General features: G+C 41.5%; 3 protein-coding genes across 3 annotated transcripts; all 3 read left to right on the forward strand.

Annotated features, from left to right (window-relative positions):
- The first annotated feature begins 4,261 nt into the window (after nucleotides 1-4,261).
- Nucleotides 4,262-5,186, forward strand: LOC146976199 (claudin-4). The gene has a single exon (XM_085794478.1). The coding sequence runs from the start codon at nucleotides 4,457-4,459 to the stop codon at nucleotides 5,123-5,125; it is 669 nt and encodes a 222-aa protein (XP_085650604.1). The 5' UTR covers nucleotides 4,262-4,456; the 3' UTR covers nucleotides 5,126-5,186.
- A 2,645-nt stretch (nucleotides 5,187-7,831) lies between these two features.
- On the forward strand, nucleotides 7,832-8,856 carry LOC146976200 (claudin-3-like). The gene has a single exon (XM_085795783.1). It carries the CDS (start codon nucleotides 7,915-7,917, stop codon nucleotides 8,569-8,571), a length of 657 nt encoding a protein of 218 aa, XP_085651909.1. The 5' UTR covers nucleotides 7,832-7,914; the 3' UTR covers nucleotides 8,572-8,856.
- Nucleotides 8,857-12,585: 3,729 nt separating this feature from the next.
- Nucleotides 12,586-13,985, forward strand: LOC146976201 (claudin-3-like). The gene has a single exon (XM_085795785.1). It carries the CDS (start codon nucleotides 12,701-12,703, stop codon nucleotides 13,346-13,348), a length of 648 nt encoding a protein of 215 aa, XP_085651911.1. The 5' UTR covers nucleotides 12,586-12,700; the 3' UTR covers nucleotides 13,349-13,985.
- The last annotated feature ends 4,085 nt before the right edge of the window (nucleotides 13,986-18,070 follow it).

Raw genomic sequence — 18,070 nt, forward strand, 5'->3', positions numbered from 1 at the left:
GGCTGTCTTTCTCTCAGGTGTCCAACCCTGCTGTACAACAAGCTGGATCACTATGTCTATCCAAGTAAGAAGAAAATTAGTTGGGGTTATATATGACATAATAAACCTGCTGGGCAATCAAAGGGATCCGGTGTCTCTGGCACGTTAGCCATGTTTTTGGATTAAAAATATATGAAGTTCCTTGAGGTTGAATGTAATGAAGTTGTGATGCAACTGAGATGATCTTTGCTGCATGTCAGTTCTCCCTGCTACCCAGTCTCTCGTCACTGTCCTAAATAAAAGCTTATGTGAAGTTAATCAATATATAAATGAAATATGTTTGTGTCTACTGTACATTCATGCAGATGCATACATTCTTTTGAATGTTCAAGGAAGGAAACGATGCGCCTCCACATCACAGTGATAATAGTCATCATGTGATGAAAATTGTCCTTTGTTTCATTGTTTGTTTTTTTCCAGAAGGTCAGAAAAACAAACAGCAGTTTCATGTATCAAGGAAGTATGTGCATGTGTGTGATGTCATCACTGTGAGCCCCGTGGTCATTGTACCGGCACAGTCACAGTTTCGGTGGGAAATTTAGGCACAGGGAGTATCTACTGGATCCTCAGTGAGTCACGTTTGGGCATGGCACATTGTCACATGACATAAACAAGAACTTGTTTGTGTGTCTGCAAAAGTAATGAAAAATGATTTTAAAAATCTTGTGGAGAAATATAACAGAAAACATAGCCACATCTCAAACAATATTTTCTCATTTTTTGATCAATATGTTTTTTTGTTTTCACAGAACTCGATCACTCAGATTATTCTATGGGCTAACTTGAGCCAGAGGACATCAGCCATTCTTGTTGCAAAATAAAGAATGACTGAGGTTTGTTTGGTTATTTTTATATATTTATTTTTTTGTGGACAATTTCAGCCTCATTTATTTCTTTTTTTGTCTTTAACAAAACGTGTGAGCCACTTCCTTTTCATTTAATGTCTTACTTCCTAAATCGTGCTGTTATTCATCACTGGACTTCCTTCATTCATGACAAAATCTAAAAAAAAAAATTAAAAAAAGAAGAAGAAAAAATGAAAGAAAGGTTGAATTAAATGTAGACATAACTGGTCAGAGAGAGTTGGCTTTTTCTGGTTAGGACTCTCAGTGTGAAGAAACAACAACCGACAGTAGTCACCATTATGCAAAAACTGGTCTGACTTGTTCACGCTCCCAGAAAATGAGAGGTGGATATTTAGCAAGGTGCTCTGCAAGGTGCTCTGCAAGTGGCTACATGTACATATCTGCAGGTAAAGGGCACAGGTGCATCTGCAGTTTGTGCGGTGAACTCCCTCGGTAAAAGCCATGCTTGGTGTAGATTCGCAGCTCCAGCAAACAACACATATAAGGTGACAGAACATGGACATGTGTGACTCACAGTAATTATAGTAGACTGATGCTCACTGTTGTTTACTTAAACCTTTTTAAATTTTCATTTAAAAAGTCATAAGAAAGTCTATACAAATTACATTAAGGAACATCCCAATACATTTTACTGCAGGTAAATCCAGTCTCATAAAGTTGTATGAACATCCTGAGAGATATAATGAAATGATAATAAGTCTTAAAAGTCCAATCTTACAGCCACACAAGGTGCAACACAAATCCAGGTGTAATATTTAATGTTTGTGTGAAAAGTCTCATAGTGAAGTATGTGTGGAGCGGTTCAGTCTTTGAACCTAAAGTGAATCACTCTGTCTGTGCCATTCAAGAGAGTAAGTGTCAGATTATCAGTGTTTTTGTAATTATTATATTTCCATTGCAACATCCAAACTGCAGGTCTGTGTTGTGCAGTTGTTGTGCTTCAGACTATTGAAACTAACTAAAATTCTCCTCTGGTACTGTGTTTACTGCTTTACATTTCTTACCATTCACAGCAGGATACATGCTTTGCATTCGTATTTAAGTAGTGGAAACACTATCAGGGTGAGAAAATGCATGTTCAGTTAACCACTCCTGCAAAAAAAAAAAAAAAACAGTGTACTGTATGTTTGTAGAAACACCAAATCAGTCACTCATGTGGATTCAAGCTCTATTTTCTTTCTGGTTTTATCTGGTTCTCCATAGAGTTACACCATGCTCCACCGGGAGGGCTGCCAAATATTTTTCCTAGGAAGTAGTAACTCCCAAACACTAACACTTGCACTCCTTGTACAGGGACTACTGCCAGATGCAAATAGGTAGAAAACAACATTTAATTTATTTCACAAATAACTGAAGAAATCAATTCAATAGAATTTGAAAAGTCAACAGAAGCCTGGCATGTGTAAAATGGCTTTGAAAATGATATCCCCTAAGTATTAGTTCAACTGTTAATGCTTCGAAAGGTAATAATAAATAAACTGAACAGATAAACAAACATTTGTAGTGATTTAAAGTGCTGTAAAAATACTGATCAACACTAACCAAGGCGCAGAAGATGTGTTAAAATCCTGATGCTGGGCGTTTCCCTCAAATCGAAACAAACATGATCAGCACAACAAAGATGTGATGCAATTGTGGCTCCCCCTGCCTGTAAAAACATACATTTACAGTATGACACACACATAAACGATGGCATCATCCTATGACATAATTGTTTGAAGTCTAACCTATCGTGTTTCTGAGCAGATGTGTAAATCTTCTCTTTTCCAATTCTTCATCTAAGCTCAAACAGTATTTCTCATCCTGGATATGTTTTTTTCTTCTTCATCCTCATGTTGAGTATTTAAATAAACAGCTATTCTGTGAAACCATCTGTGTGGTCTCATCTACTGAGGTTGTCTGTGACACTCAATGTCTGTGACACAACCACATTCTCTGAACTTAAATAAATGCTAAGCTAATTCAAGAACACTTGTGATATTGTTGTTATTTTTTCATACTGAAACTAATTATCATCAGGTGTTTTGCAACTTAAATGATCCATGATGCTTCAGTTCCTTTCATGTGTGTGTTTGTGTGTCTACATTTGTGTGTACAAGTCTGTGGAAGAGGTCAACCACAAGATAGCAGGGATGTTCACTCTGACCACTGACCCCAGGCGACCTCTGTTAATTAGAGAAAAGCCTGTAATGACAGTGAGTTCACCTCAATGGCCATGCTGTCTAACAAAAGAACTATCCTTGATACATTCACTGGCATGACTGTCTTTTTTAAATTTGTGTGTCTTATTTTTCCTTTTAACAGGGCTGGAGTTTAAATATTAAAGTTTACTATTCCCACCTGCTAAGGCATCTTTTTGATTCATCAAGTAGTCATTGTGATAATGGGCTGCTGAGGATGCAGATGCAGACAATATAATTGTGATATACTAATATGTGAATGCTGAAGAGACAATGCACACATATTTTTTTTCAAAGAGCTGCTTTTTGGTTACGTTTTCAGTCAAGTTCTTTTAATTGACACACTCAAAAAGAATTGCTTTAGCCTAAAACTAAATGTGCTTTTTGTGTGTTACGGCCCCACGATAACTGATCATACACCAAGGGGATATTTACTGAGGGGATTAGTTCCACACATGACACACCGTTAAGTCACAGGTATGTAGGCTATTTATGGTTTAACGTTAGCCACAGTGTTTCTCATGGAGATTCAAAACCGTATTACCTGCTCTTGCTAGGCTAGAGACTATTGACTTATATTTTCAGTGTTTTTAGCTTTTTGAATAAAAACGTATCCCCTCAGTTTTCAGAAAAACTCCTCAAGCATGCAGACTGATAACGAGTCCTGTTAACTCATACCCAGTGCCCCCCCTCCCAGGTATATAGCTGACCACCAAAAACAAGGCCTGTCATTGTTGCCTTCCTGAATGGAGATCTCATTCAGATGGTGATTCAGCATGTTTTCTTCCCCCCAATGTTGTCACGTGTCACAGGTACAGAGATACATACTTTCTCAAATTCAAAGGATATGAAAGGGATGCTTGTCAATTAGTGATTATAATCACAACTGAATACATTGACAATTTTTGTGAGCATTATGTTGTTGAGTGTGGTTTGGATTAAACACACACAACACTTTTATTTTTAAAAAACATATTCATTTAAGATTTCTTTCGTTGTCTAAAGCTCCACAGGAACTTGACAATTAATTTTCAGCAAGGAACGTGATTTTCATGAATTTTCAGTCTGACTCAATTTCATTTTAATGCATTTTGCTAAAAATAACAGTCAAAGTACCCCCATATGCAGCAGTCATTTGAAGGTAAACAGTCACTTTAAGCTGACTCCACCTTCAGTCATCTAAGCTCTATAAAGAAGGTAGAATCTGTTTCCCCCTCTCTCTTTCTCTCTCACTAAAAGTCTTACGCAGGACTTTTGAGTCAACGAGATCCGATATCACCTTCATCTCAGGAGGGTTGAGCCTGCGGACACAGAAGGCCTTCTATCCACACAGAGTCTTGCTCGGCTCCCTCTTCATCCCCTGCACCAGCCATGTACTCTGCGGGTGTGGAGATCCTTGGGATGATCCTGGCCGTGGCTGGATGGCTGGGGGTGATGGTGGCCTGCGGCCTGCCCATGTGGCGAGTGGCTGCCTACATCGGTCAGAACATTGTCATCTCCCAGGTGATCTGGGAAGGCTTGTGGATGAACTGTTCGGTGCAGAGCACGGGTCAGATGCACTGCAAGGTGCACGACTCCATGCTGGGGCTACCAGTAGACCTGCAGGCGGCTCGTGCCTTGGTCATCGTCTCCATGGTGCTGTGCATTGTGGGCATCGGTCTGTCTGTGGCTGGTGCCAAGTGCACCAACTGTAGCCGGGATGTGAGCAGCAAACCACGGCTGGTGGTGGCTGCCGGAGTGACCTTTGTGGTGGCTGGTCTGATGCTGCTGGTGGCTGTGTCCTGGACAGCTCACGCCATCGTCCTGGGCTTCTACGACCCGATGCTGGAGGAGACAGGGAAGAGGGAGTTTGGTAATGCTCTGTATTTCGGCTGGGCTGCCTCTTGTCTACTGATTCTAGGGGGAATCCTGCTCTGTTGCTCCTGTCCCCCAAGATCAGCTACAGCACCCAGTGCTGGTGGCTCTGTGCCACACCGGGCTGACTACTCAGCTGTCAAAACCATGTCAGTCAATGGATACACCAGGAGAGACTATGTATGAACATGTGACATGCGAGTGTGGATGGAGATACACAGACCAGCGTTAATAATTTTGTGGTCAGAGGATGACATGGATTTACTGCAGCATATTGGACTTGTACATTGAGTATGCGTGCTTATAATGATATGTTTTTACTATGACTGTTTTTCTGTAGTGGTGGACACGTTACATTTCAAATATGATTACATTTTTATTTGTAGATTTAGGCTTTTTGTAAATTAAGATGTATTTGATGTTGAGAAATCCACATGTCTATCTGGATCATTCCAGACTAAAGAAAGTTTTTAAATAAAAATCAAACTTTCAAGCCTTCTTTGTAGAGGAAATGTTATTTGTAACTCAGCCTTTCAATGCCACAGTGTCAGAAACTGATGCATTAATTAAATGTAACACAACCACCATCTCTGTTCAAGCTCTTCAGTATGCAGAAACAGTTGCGTAAGCCAGCTGTAGGGCTTAGCAGAGTCTGACCAATAAGAGCTGTACTGGTGCTCACTGAAATTAGGTATTTAATTTCAATGTGAGGGGAGGATGGGAACAATGCAGGGCTTGTTTTAGAAGAGCACCTTATGCTTCCCCTCCATTGTAGCCTGTCCTCCATTTGAGAGAGTGAAACTGAGTCAGAGATAAAAGACTCTGTCTGCAAAGGGATGTAATCTGGACTGGAACTGAGTCCAAACTGAGACACAATGACCCCGTTAAAAAGGCTCTGGTTTGCAACTGTTTACTTTGCTTCCCAAATAGGATTCACCAGAGAACGTGTTTCAAAATGCTTTACTGGAGTTACTGCAGAATCTAAACAAAGGCGGGTACCAAGAAAAAGTATGTCACATGATTGAAACCAAAAATGATAAAGGTTTGCTAGACGCTTGTGCTATTCATCATGTCATGTCAATATTTTGTCAGTCTGGTTGATTCTATTTTAGCAACTTTACACAACGTCGACAATGAAAAAGGGAGCTTGTTCAAGACTTCTCAAAATATTTTGTTCGGCTAGCATTTTACCAGGTACGACCACTTTCACATCCATATAAAGTTATTGTATAAACTGACTAGTTCATAAAGAAAAGGAACAATCTCTAACATATTTAATTACAAGTGTGTATGTGTGATATACTGTTGTTGTGTGTGGGGCTTCAGTTTGTCATGCCCTACAAAGGGAAGTCAAACTCACAGCAGCACTGTTACAGTCTTTTGGGGTTAGAAGGTTTTTATTCTAAAAGGCTCACATTTTGATTTTGAGTAACTATCAGAAACTTTACAGTATGAGAAATGTTGAGCTATTTATACCATCATTAAATAGCCAACAGATGATTACAGGCTAAAGTTTTTGACTACAATCACCGCATGATGTTGTTTAGGTAATTTCCTGTGTAGATGCTGTGGATTGAAAATGTGAAAATAGGAAGAGGGAATCTGGTTCAGTTGCAGGAGGTCAGAGTGTATATTTAGTAGCATCTTTTTTTTCCTGTGGCACGTGCAGCAGTTAAGCTAAGGTTGAAACCCTTGATGCACTATGTGACCTTCAGAACAAGGACACTGATAACACCCCCCTCCCCATTCCACCACTCCTCTATCCATGTGTACACGCACTCAGACAATTGTTCCAGCTTCCAACACACTGGCCCACCCTCGCTTTGTGTTAGATATGCTCGTTTCCTGAATGAATGAATGAAAAATACATACTGTGTGTTATCTGTCCTGTGTACCTTCCACATATTTCAAGGGGGTTTGTGTTATCTGTTCTGCAGTTCCTGCTTGTAGTCTGGGTTATTAACCTCCTATGGTAACCAGTGAGACGGATTAATCAACTGAAAATACTGTCGATGCAACAGAGTGAAGCTGTTTGTCATCACAGCTCAGCACACACTCCAACATTATGAGATAATATTTAATCATGTATGTTGCTCTAAGATCTGCACCATCTGTTTGGCCCAAGACGGAAAAGAAAAAAAAAGTTTTACTGGAAACTATCTCTATTTAAGGATAGTGTATCAAAACAGTCAAATGCTAAAACGGTTGGTCAGGAATTGGTACTGAAAACATTTTGGGCAGAACTGCTTATCTGGAAGAACTTCTCTGTAACTCCTCATCATCACTCTTCAACATTTCCCCTACAAATCTGCAGAAAACACACACACACACTGGTGTAAGCTAATTACAGTAAATGAAAACATACTGGCCAAGTTTGATCAAATTTGTTGGAAGGATACACAGGACAGATATAACTGCTCCCACTGGTTTCTAAAGAGCTTTCACCACCTCCGACATGCCCTCGCTCTCCTCAGCCTCAGCTTCAGTGAATGTAGTTCATACAAACAAGGCATAATTAAAGCACAATATAATTCACAGCCATTTAATTTTACACTCCGACTCATCTGCCACACACAAGCACAATGAGAAACCTGCAGCAGTTGATATAGTGTCGTCCACTTTCATCATTCATCTACAGATCTTTACCATGTCTGTTATCCTTTAACTACTCCGGGCCTAAGATACAAACCCCCTGTTTACTCTCCCCTCACCCAAACAGGTGGGAGCGCTACCGGGGACCGAGCAAGTTGAATGATTAATCTGAGGCCGTTTGCATGCCAAGGCTGGGTTTTGGTCATTCAAACGAGGCGGGATAGAAGATGATTTGAACACCTCTGTAACCAAGTAACTCCACCTCCTGCTCTCGATAAATGCACTGTATAAATATGAGCAATCAGCTCACCAGTGCACACTCACTCAATCAGCTTCCATCTAGAGAGGACGTCTGTGCACACGGACTCATACACAGCTCAGTCATGCCTTCAGTGGGACTGGAGATACTTGGAGTGACTTTGGCCGTTCTGGGATGGATCTCGGCCATTGTGTCCTGTGCCTTGCCCATGTGGAAAGTATCGGCTTTCATTGGGGTGAACATAGTCACGGCAGAGACCACCTGGGAGGGCATCTGGATGAGCTGTGTGGTCCGGAGCACAGGCCAGATACAGTGTAAAATCTACGACTCCATGTTGGCTCTAAGCGCTGACATTCAGGCAGCGCGCGCCCTCTCCATCATCACCATCGTGGTTGGCATCGTGGGAGTCCTGGTGGCTATCATGGGGGCAAAGTGCACCAACTGCGTGGACGAAGAGACGGCCAAGGCTCGGGTGACGATAGCTGCTGGGCTGGCCTTTATCTTGGCTTCTCTGACCCAGCTGATTCCTGTCTCATGGTCTGCTAATACTATCGTCATGGAGTTCTACAATCCAATCATCCCTGAGGCCCAGAAGAGGGAGATCGGTGGAGCTCTGTACCTGGGCTGGGCTGCAGCAGCTTTCCTGCTCATTGGTGGGTGCATCCTCTGTTCCAGTTGCCCCCCACAACCTGAGAAAAGGTACGGGCCTCCGTCAAAGATGATGTACTCACCAACCAGGTCAGCTGCACCAAGTGGCTACAACCAGAGAGACTATGTGTGAACTTGCACCTGCTGTTTTCTCACACCCTCTGTCACCATGGAAAAGACTGATCAAAGAGAACAGGAGACCATAGTCGTTTTTTTTAAGAACTTATACACATGTTGTCACCATGTTGAGATGGAGGAAAAGCTGATGTTCATGTCACCATTATGTTCTTTTAAGCATAGCCAACATTAAACTTCCTTTATTAATTTTATTGTGTGAAACTTTGTCACTGCTGGAAGCTCGAAGTGTGTAACTGTATGACATGTTGTTCTTTACATTTTTTTTTACAAAACCAAATTATTTGTAGCCTATACATTGTTTTGTTGTTGTTTTGTTTATTATTTGTATTATTTTTTTTTACAAAACTTAAAGAATAAGTGATTCTGCAAACTGTACTTTTTTGTAAGTTGACTGTGTATGTGTTTCATAAAGAAACTATTTGATTAAGAGGTTAACCACATGACTATTTTGTTTGTTTGTTTTTCCAATCTATACATTTGACGCTTGATTTTTGATAATGTTGTAAATTAGTTCTATTAAATTAATGAAAACAGTTGAGAGGCATATAGTGGGGGCAGTTTGTGGTGCAGTGGTTAAGGCGGCCGCCCCATGTAGAGCCTCACCGCAGGCGTCCCCGGTTCGAATCCCGCGTCGGGCAGAACTTTCCTGCATGTCATTACCCCTCTCTCTGCCTCCTCCTTTCCTGTCTATCTCACTATGTGCTATCAAATAAAGGCAAAAATAATAAAAAAAATTTTAAAAGTCACTATAGTGCCTATAAATGAAACTAAACCACTGCTCCACGCTGTACTTGTTAAAGCAGGTCAGATTTTCATAACAAAACTGACGCCCATAGAGAAATCAAAACAAACAAAAACCACACCCAAGACGATGTTTGATCTTCATATGAACAGGATAAAGAAAATGTCTGGATACCCTGCATACCGGGCCATTAGTGTGAGACAACTGGAGCACCTATTCACCTGGCTGTCTCCCATGTCTGTTGGGGCTATGATAACAAGAACCATTGCTTTGTCAGCTTCCCCACACTCAACTATCTACACTGCCCTCTCAAACAATGGACCCATTTCATGTCAGAGAGGGAGACTGGGTGGTGTGAGTGGTAGAGAGGGGGGTGGGGTGTCAACACTGGGGCCACAGAATGCTAAAGGAGGCAGGGGCATTTCAAGGGAGACAGTCGCAGCCTCAAAGAATTTCAAGGGCATTCTGCAGACGGAGTCATCAGGGCCTATCAGTGTGTAACAGGTCAGGTGTCTGCTGGGAGCCTTATAGCCCCATATGTTAAGTTTGACTCCGTGAAGAGGAGTTTGTGTTCCTGTGGAGTTTAAGAGAGTTCCCTTATCCTTTTATGTAATTTGGAGATGCAATGTTAGCACCACACAGCACTGATAATACAGTGAGGAGGCTCTCTTACTGATAAATGGAGGATACATTCTTCACTTATTAGTCATTTAAAAAATAAACATCATCAGACAGAGGCCTGAGCTCATTATGAGGGAGTGGATGAGCACTGCACCACAGGTTACTTTAGTTTTTCAGCGATTTCACCGTAATACGTTCTGGTCCTGATGAGGAGATTCCATGTATCAAATCAAATCAAATCAACTTTATTTATATGGCACTTTTCATACAATGTAACACAAAGTGCCTCACAGAGGATAAAAACAAAACAAAACAAAACAAAACAATACAAAACACCGTGAAAACCCCAAACCTCCCACCCCCACAAATATACACACAGATACACAATTACATACACACTCACGCACATGCATAGACATACAGACATACATACCCACACACACAAACATACACACACCCACACATATACTGTACACTATCTGTCACTGAGGAGACATGGCTGGGCACCGAGATCTGAGGTGAGAAAGAAGCTACCTTTGGGGGCCGCGCACACCGAGAGGAATCATGGTCCATGACTGCAGGGGCGCCGCCACATAATAAATAAAATAAGATAAAAGGTATAGAAGCTCAAACTGAAGGAATAAAACAATAGAATGTATAAAATAGACCATAAATAATGACTAAAACATTGAAATAAAACAATAAAATAATAAAACAGGATAAACTAAACTAAAAATTAATATAAAAATAGAATAATAATAAAAAATGTAAGAATAGGGGTGAGCTTAAAAATTATAAAGAGTTAAACGAGTCAGTTAAAAGCCTGATTAAAAAGATGGGTCTTGAGCCTCTTTTTAAAAACATCAACAGTCTCTGCGGCCCTGAGGTTCTCCGGGAGGCTGTTCCACAGTCGGGGGCCATAATAACTGAATGCCGCCTCCCCGTGTGTTCTAGTTCTAACTTGTGGTATTGTTAAAAGGCCAGCGCCGGAGGACCTCAGGGTCCGCGAGGGTTGATAGGGTAAAAGTAATGCAGATAAATAAGAAGGCCCAAGACCATTAAGACACTTAAAAACTAGTAAAAGAACCTTAAAATCAATCCTGAAACGCACGGGGAGCCAATGCAGCGATTTTAAAACAGGTGTAATATGCTCCCGCCCTCTGGTCCTCGTCAGCACGCGTGCGGCTGAGTTCTGTAATAATTGTAAATTGTACATGCTCTTTTTAGGAAGACCAGAGAGCAGGGCATTACAATAATCTAAACGACAAGAGATAAAAGCATGCATCAGCACCTCCGTGCTGGCCTGAGAGAGAAACGGGCGGACTCTGGCTATATTCTTAAGATGGTAAAAACCTATCTTTGTTATGTTTTTGATGTGTGGAATAAAAGTGAGCTCAGAGTCAAAAATCACGCCCAGATTTTTTACTGATTTTGAGGGTTTAAAATCCTGTAACTTTGATAAAAGTTTCTCTCTCTGGCCTTCAGGACCAATGACTAAAACCTCTGTTTTGTCCTGGTTGAGCTGTAGGAAGTTTGCTGCCATCCATGACTTGATGTCTAAAATGCAGTTAAAAAGGGCATCAATTGGCCCTGTGTCATCAGGAGACACGGCGATGTACAGTTGCGTATCGTCAGCATAACTATGGAAGCTGATGCCGTGCCTCCTGATGACGTCCCCAAGGGGCAGCATGTACAGATTAAAAAGAGTTGGACCTAAAATTGACCCTTGGGGAACCCCACACTTTATCTTATGGGTTCCTGAGGAACATGTATCCATACTTACAAAGAAACTTCGATCAGTGAGGTAGGACGTGAACCAGTTAAAAACAGTACCAGAGAGGCCGACCAGGTTCCTCAGTCTGTTTAATAAAATGTGATGGTCTACTGTATCGAAGGCGGCGGTTAGATCCAGTAGTACCAAAACTGTAAGTTTATGGTTATCTAAATTACACCTGTCATTTAAAATCTTTAAAAGTGCTGTCTCTGTACTTCATCCTAAAACCAGACTGATGAGTCTCTAAAATATGTTTTGAGTTTAAAAATTCATTTACTTGATTAGAAACAAGTTTTTCTAAAATTTTACTTAAAAATGGTAAGTTGGATACAGGCCGGTAGTTATTTAAAACATTGGGGTCTAAATCACTCTTCTTCAGAAGGGGCTTCACCACCGCCGTTTTAAGGAGGTGGGGAAGACACCCATCTGAAGAGAGCAATTGACCAAATACAGCAGCTGTTCCTCAAAGAACTCATAGAGTGTTTTAAAAAACGGTGTGGGAATTGGATCTAAAAGGCAGGTTGTGGGCTTTATGTACACCTGTTTAACTAGCGGGACAAACAAAAAAGTTTATGTGAAATAAACAAAGATAAAGCATAAACACAACCTCCATGTTTTTAAAAAAAAAAATCACACAATAAGAGAACTGTTGGTTTTGGTACAACAACACATGCAGAGCTCGGTGCCTCTTCAGCCGTACAGGGCCTCTTTGTGGCCAGGCCCATTGTGAAGCTGACCATGTAAGCTGATAGCAGAGACTTCAGAGAGTGTCCTGGTCCTTCCTCCCCTGTGGTGATGTCAGCTCCTTCAAGGACTCCACCCCCACACCTGATCTGCCTTATAAAGCATACTGGTGAAGTCCAGGCAACAGATCATCAAACTCTCACAGGCACGAAGCCTGAAATTAACTTAATTAGTAGTCTCTGGTTGACTCTTCCCTCACAGGTCTGACACACATTCAGCAGCAGAGGAGGAAGACGTGTCAGTATGTCTATAGGGCTGGAGTTAATAGGCATCTCTCTGTGCATTTTGGGATGGATTATTGCCATCGTGGCGTGCGCCCTCCCCATGTGGAGGGTGACGGCCTTCATTGGGAGCAACATCGTGACAGCTCAGATCATCTGGGAGGGTTTGTGGATGACCTGCGTGGTCCAGAGCACGGGCCAGATGCAGTGTAAGGTCTATGACTCCATGCTCGCTCTCTCCCAGGACCTCCAGGCCGCCCGCGCCCTCACCGTCATCTCCATCCTGCTAGCCATCCTGGCTGTGCTCATCGCCATCGCCGGGGCCAAGTGCACCAACTGCATCGATGACGAGGCATCCAAGGCCAAGGTGGTGATCATCTCTGGGGTTTTCTTCATCGTGTCCGGGGTCATGCAGCTCATTCCTGTCTCCTGGTCAGCCAACACCATCATCAGGGACTTCTACAACCCTTTACTTCCCGACGCCCAACGAAGAGAGCTGGGGGCCGCACTGTACATCGGCTGGGCAGCTGCAGCTCTCCTGGTGCTTGGTGGCGGACTCCTCTGCTGCTCCTGTCCACCACGTGAGACAAGATACAACCCTTCAAGAATGGCCTACTCTGCCCCACGGTCTGCAGGTGGGCCAGGGTTGGAAAGGAAAGACTATGTATGATCAAAGAGGGAAAGACAATGACTGAATCTCAAAACTGCTCTCCACCAAACTGAAGGCGAACTGAGAAAAAAACGAGACTCCACAATGAAGGATGTGTTTGAATTTCCCTTTAACGTTAAGTATCTGAATTAGGCTCCTTGCTTTATGGAGACTGAAAAAGACATTTTGCATTTGAGTGGATTTTTTGTTGTTGTTGTTTCGTAACGAAAAACAAAAAATGTCCTCAGTGCTCTGACTTTTTTTTAGATTAACATACTAAATGTAATGGTCATTGTACAATCATATATTTTTATACAGTCATTGCTTCTCAATGTTTACAAGTTAAAAAACCGCCATCACTGCTTCCTGTGTCACCTTCATGATAAGGCACTTCTGTGTTATGTGTTAAATGGAACAACAGCATTACCATTAGGTCTATGTGCTGTAATACTGTATTTAATACCGGTGGTCACCTTCCACATTCAAAACAGATAGTAACTGTATGTAACGCAGCTTTTAGTGCAGTGTGTTAAGGGGCGGTGGCAAAGTGGCAGTGTGTGCTGAGGAAGCACAACAATGATTATCTTTGTGTCTTATATACAACTGCTGTACGTGTATTTCACAAGTGTTTTTAATAAACATGATTTTTTTTAAAGATACTGCATTATTTGTTTTTTCTTATTCTTTTCAACAGTAAATTATCCCTTAATTCTCCCCTGCTTTAAAATAATGGTCTGACTCCTGTCTTATAACAGTGTAGTCGACCACAGAATGAGTCAGTAAACCAGTAACGAAAATGACGGAGTGTGTTCTAGCCAGGTGCCTTTGTAAGATTACCCTGACATTTAAGCCGGCTATGTTACCTCCAACCGGCAATTTAGCCACACGCGCGCTGAACAATTAGCCACAGGATCGGTTAACGGGCAGAGGTGAGAAGTGTGAAGGCCTAGGAGCAGAAGTCCTGCCAGGAAGTTACATGATTTATTTGTATTTGTAGCCTTTAGACTTTGGTTATCATTGTATGCTTGGCTGAGTTTGCTTGCTTCTCTTTAACACCCTGCCACATACACACACATTAATTTGCAGAAGCTCCTCTATATCAACACACATCCTGCTGATGACTGAACAGGATGTGCTAGTGAAGCATTTCAAATGATACCAGCCCAAAGCCTACTGGCATATTCCCAGATGTTATGTCCCTCTACTTTTCCACTGTCCCATTTTACATACTTCCTTTGATGAGGAGTTGCAGCCAGGCAGCACTTTACCTAAAATATTAAAAGAAAAAAACAGCCAGAGTCTCCATGACAGACGTGAGTCAGGCTTTACCGTCTTGTTCCGAAAACCTATGCGGTCACACCTGATGGATCAGGCAGCAACTTAAAAAATTCATGACCATCTCATAGTAAATATGGGAGTGGTCCCTCTGTGCTGTATCACATTACTTTCCAACAGTTGTCTCTTACTCCAATATCAGTGTCATCTCTCACAAAGGACAAGGAACTGCTTGACATCTGGTAATGATTACTGTAACTACAGAGCAGAGCTCATTTAAAATTGTCATGAGCATTCAGCAAGTTTACATTTTAGGCATACGTATATTGCCAAGCATTACAGGATTTAGAAAGACATAGGACAATATCACAAGTGAGGAAACAGCCTTCATTTTGGACATTTGACAAAACAAGCACATGTTAAATTTATGTTCAGGCGAAGCTAAAATGCATGCCATGGTAAATGCATACAATGCTGAGAGTGTGACTTTGCTGAAGAATAAAATTACAATTACAATGGCAATTATCTACCAACTGACTGAAATGCAACTTTACTAAAATGATGGTTGTTCTGTTGTCTTTGTTGGGAGTGTTCAGATTTTCATGTTTTGAAAAGAATTGTCAATCATGTACCAACAAAACTATTTAGTAACCTAGAAGACCCTGAGGCTACGATGATACTCAATCTCATCAAATACCTAAACCTGGGTGACTGAGGAAAAAGGCTTTCTGTGAGTCTCTCTGGTCATGCTCCACTGGCTTTGGCCAACTCTGGTCACATGACCGATACTGGGGAATGTGAAGGGCAGAGAGGTTGGCTGGCACCTGAAGTCAGAAAGAAAAAGCCCCCACTCCCCTCCCCACCTCCCTGAAAATAACACAGGCTCACTGTTTTCACTCAGTGGGAACTGAGGGTTCTTACCTGTGACGGCAAGAAACCTGAATCCAAATCTAAACAGATACAAAGACGACCTGATCCAACAAATTCAACAAGAATGCTTCTGCAAGCATGTTATTTTACATGGTCTCACACTCTCACACACACACACACACACACACACACCTGCATCAGTCAAATTGTTCTCTTGAAAATACTTCTGACGAAAAAACAACTATTTAAGTTGTTTAGTGGAATACATTTAGTTCTACATTTGATAAAATTATTAATAGAAAAGAATACAATTATTCATGAAACAGACAATTATCAATTGGTATGGTTTTTTTTTAGTAATTTTAAGATGTCAAATTAAGATGTGTTTTTCTAGAGCTTCAAAATACCCAATTTGAAGGTGTAAGCCCATTAAAGTAACCATTATTAAACTTTATCAAGATACTTTGATGAAGTTAGGGGCTGTTCAGGGAGGTGTGTGCCATAGTATTAGGTCAGGTTGTGCTGGCAAAATCTGTGTGTGTGTGTGTGTGTGTGTGTGTGTGTGTGTGTGTGTGTGTGTGTGTGTGTGTGTGTGTGTGTGTGTGTGTGTGTGTCAGCCTATTAGCTCATGGCAGAAGCGAGCAAATGCAGTTGCTAATAAATCCAGCTCCCTCCCTTACATTCCAGCAGAGTGTTTGTCCAGCTGTGCATAGATAAGAAATACTCACTCTCACCACTGCTCAGGTTTGTGGTACAGTAAATAAGGTCACAGCTTGTTTGGTGAGGCAGTAGCTTAACGAGAAAACAGGTGACTACATAAGGTTGTTGGTTCAGAAAACTCCATAACACGCTCAAAGAGAGGGGACGAGAGAGGAAGATCAATATGAGAATCAGTTTCGACTCACTTTATCTGGCTTCACTGGCCAAGAGGATTTGAGTGAGGGACCTGACAATGAAATTAATATTGCGTCAAAAGATAGACATGATCCAAAAAATAAACACTTCAATCAATGGAGGTTGATCAAAAAACTCCTCCTCAGTCAGATTTGAAGGTGATCAAGTTACAATTCAACTTTTTATCATAATCGTCTGAATTGGAAAATTATTAAAACAGGAAAACAGGAAAATGTATAATAAAACCTTTACCTGTCATAGTAATGCACGTGAGAGATATTTGCCCAGACACATTATTCTGCCGCCCTCAGGTGGTCACACTAAAGATCTGCAATAGGATTCAATGTGCCGATCATGATGCATCAGGGACACAGAGCCGATGTTAACACTTGTGAGTCCATCTTGGTATATCAAACTATACATTTACTAGTGTTGTAGAGTCTTCATAGGTAATGTTGACACAGTTGAAAATACTGTACACTTGATGTGAAGATCATGATATGGCCATAGAGGAAAACAGCTGTACGTTCACATTACACACAGGCAATAACTGGATATGCTTTATCTTAACTAATACTTAATTTCAGATTCACTATTTCTTTTGATTTACTATTTCTTATTTTTTCTGTGACTAAAAATTGTTGTTTTTTAATCAGTGGTGTCAGGGATTTGCAGGAACTGGACCCAAATGCCGAGTTAGACAAGGACAGGGATGGTGGAGTAACGAAAAATATTTATTGCCTTACAAAAGAAGGCTCACTGTGGGAACACAGAAGAAACAGGAACACGCAGGAACACTCAGCACGAGGCAAGAGCACAGATTGACCATATAAGGGCAAAGGGACACAGGTGGGGCAATCAAACACAGGTGATACACATGAGGTAATCACAGGAGGGCAAGCACAGGAAGACAGGACATGGAACTTCAAAATAAAACAGGACATGAACAGGGAACAGGAAACAAACCGTGACAAAAGGTCTGTAAATAAAGGGATAATTAGGTAGTATTTCTTTATATTGAATCAATAATTAAAGCAGAAGTAAGCGATATTTTTGTGTTAACATAAGTCTTAAATAGTTATATCTTCCGACAGCAATCACTTATATAGAGTGTTTGGTCTGAAACACAGGTCTGTCAGTCACTCTGCTCTGCTCTAAGCCGAGGAGAAAACTTTTCTCGTATCCTACAAGTTTTATCCAATGAGGAGAGAGAACGGCATGAAGGGCTGTGTGACGTAGGACGAGGACCAATAGATCCATGACGAGGGCGGGGGCTGCTAACTCCATCGGCTGACAAGACGTTATGGTGCGTTCAAGGCAGCCCGTAACTCGTGTTTTTCCGACCTGTGAAGTCGTACCAGATCGATCTGGTACGAGTTCACGGGTCGGAAGTTACGAGTGGCCGTTATAGTGCACTTTCACAGGTAAAACAGGTCGGAAAAACACGAGTGAATTGCCTGGAACGCTACAAAGTCGTAAGTCGTGACGTGAAGCTGTAATTTACGGTTTCAAAAGCCGGCCTGGAATGCAGCATTAGCCAAAACGTCCAGATCGCTTACTTCTGCTTTAATTATTCCTAATATACTATGAATATTCTACAAATAGATATTGCACAATAGACGACTTGATGCAACTGAGTCTATCATCACCCAGGTAGCCTATATCAATTAACTGTATCATCAATCAACTATATTCAATAGTCTC

The sequence above is a fragment of the Trachurus japonicus genome, chromosome 13 (assembly GCF_045865225.1).
Source record: "Trachurus japonicus isolate A0001 chromosome 13, Traja_1.0".
Taxonomy (NCBI): domain Eukaryota; kingdom Metazoa; phylum Chordata; class Actinopteri; order Carangiformes; family Carangidae; genus Trachurus; species Trachurus japonicus.

Bases quoted from the DNA above. Each gene is read 5' to 3' on its own strand.
- LOC146976199 (XM_085794478.1), top strand. From the start codon at position 4,457: ATGTACTCTGCGGGTGTGGAGATCCTTGGGATGATCCTGGCCGTGGCT.
- LOC146976200 (XM_085795783.1), top strand. From the start codon at position 7,915: ATGCCTTCAGTGGGACTGGAGATACTTGGAGTGACTTTGGCCGTTCTG.
- LOC146976201 (XM_085795785.1), top strand. From the start codon at position 12,701: ATGTCTATAGGGCTGGAGTTAATAGGCATCTCTCTGTGCATTTTGGGA.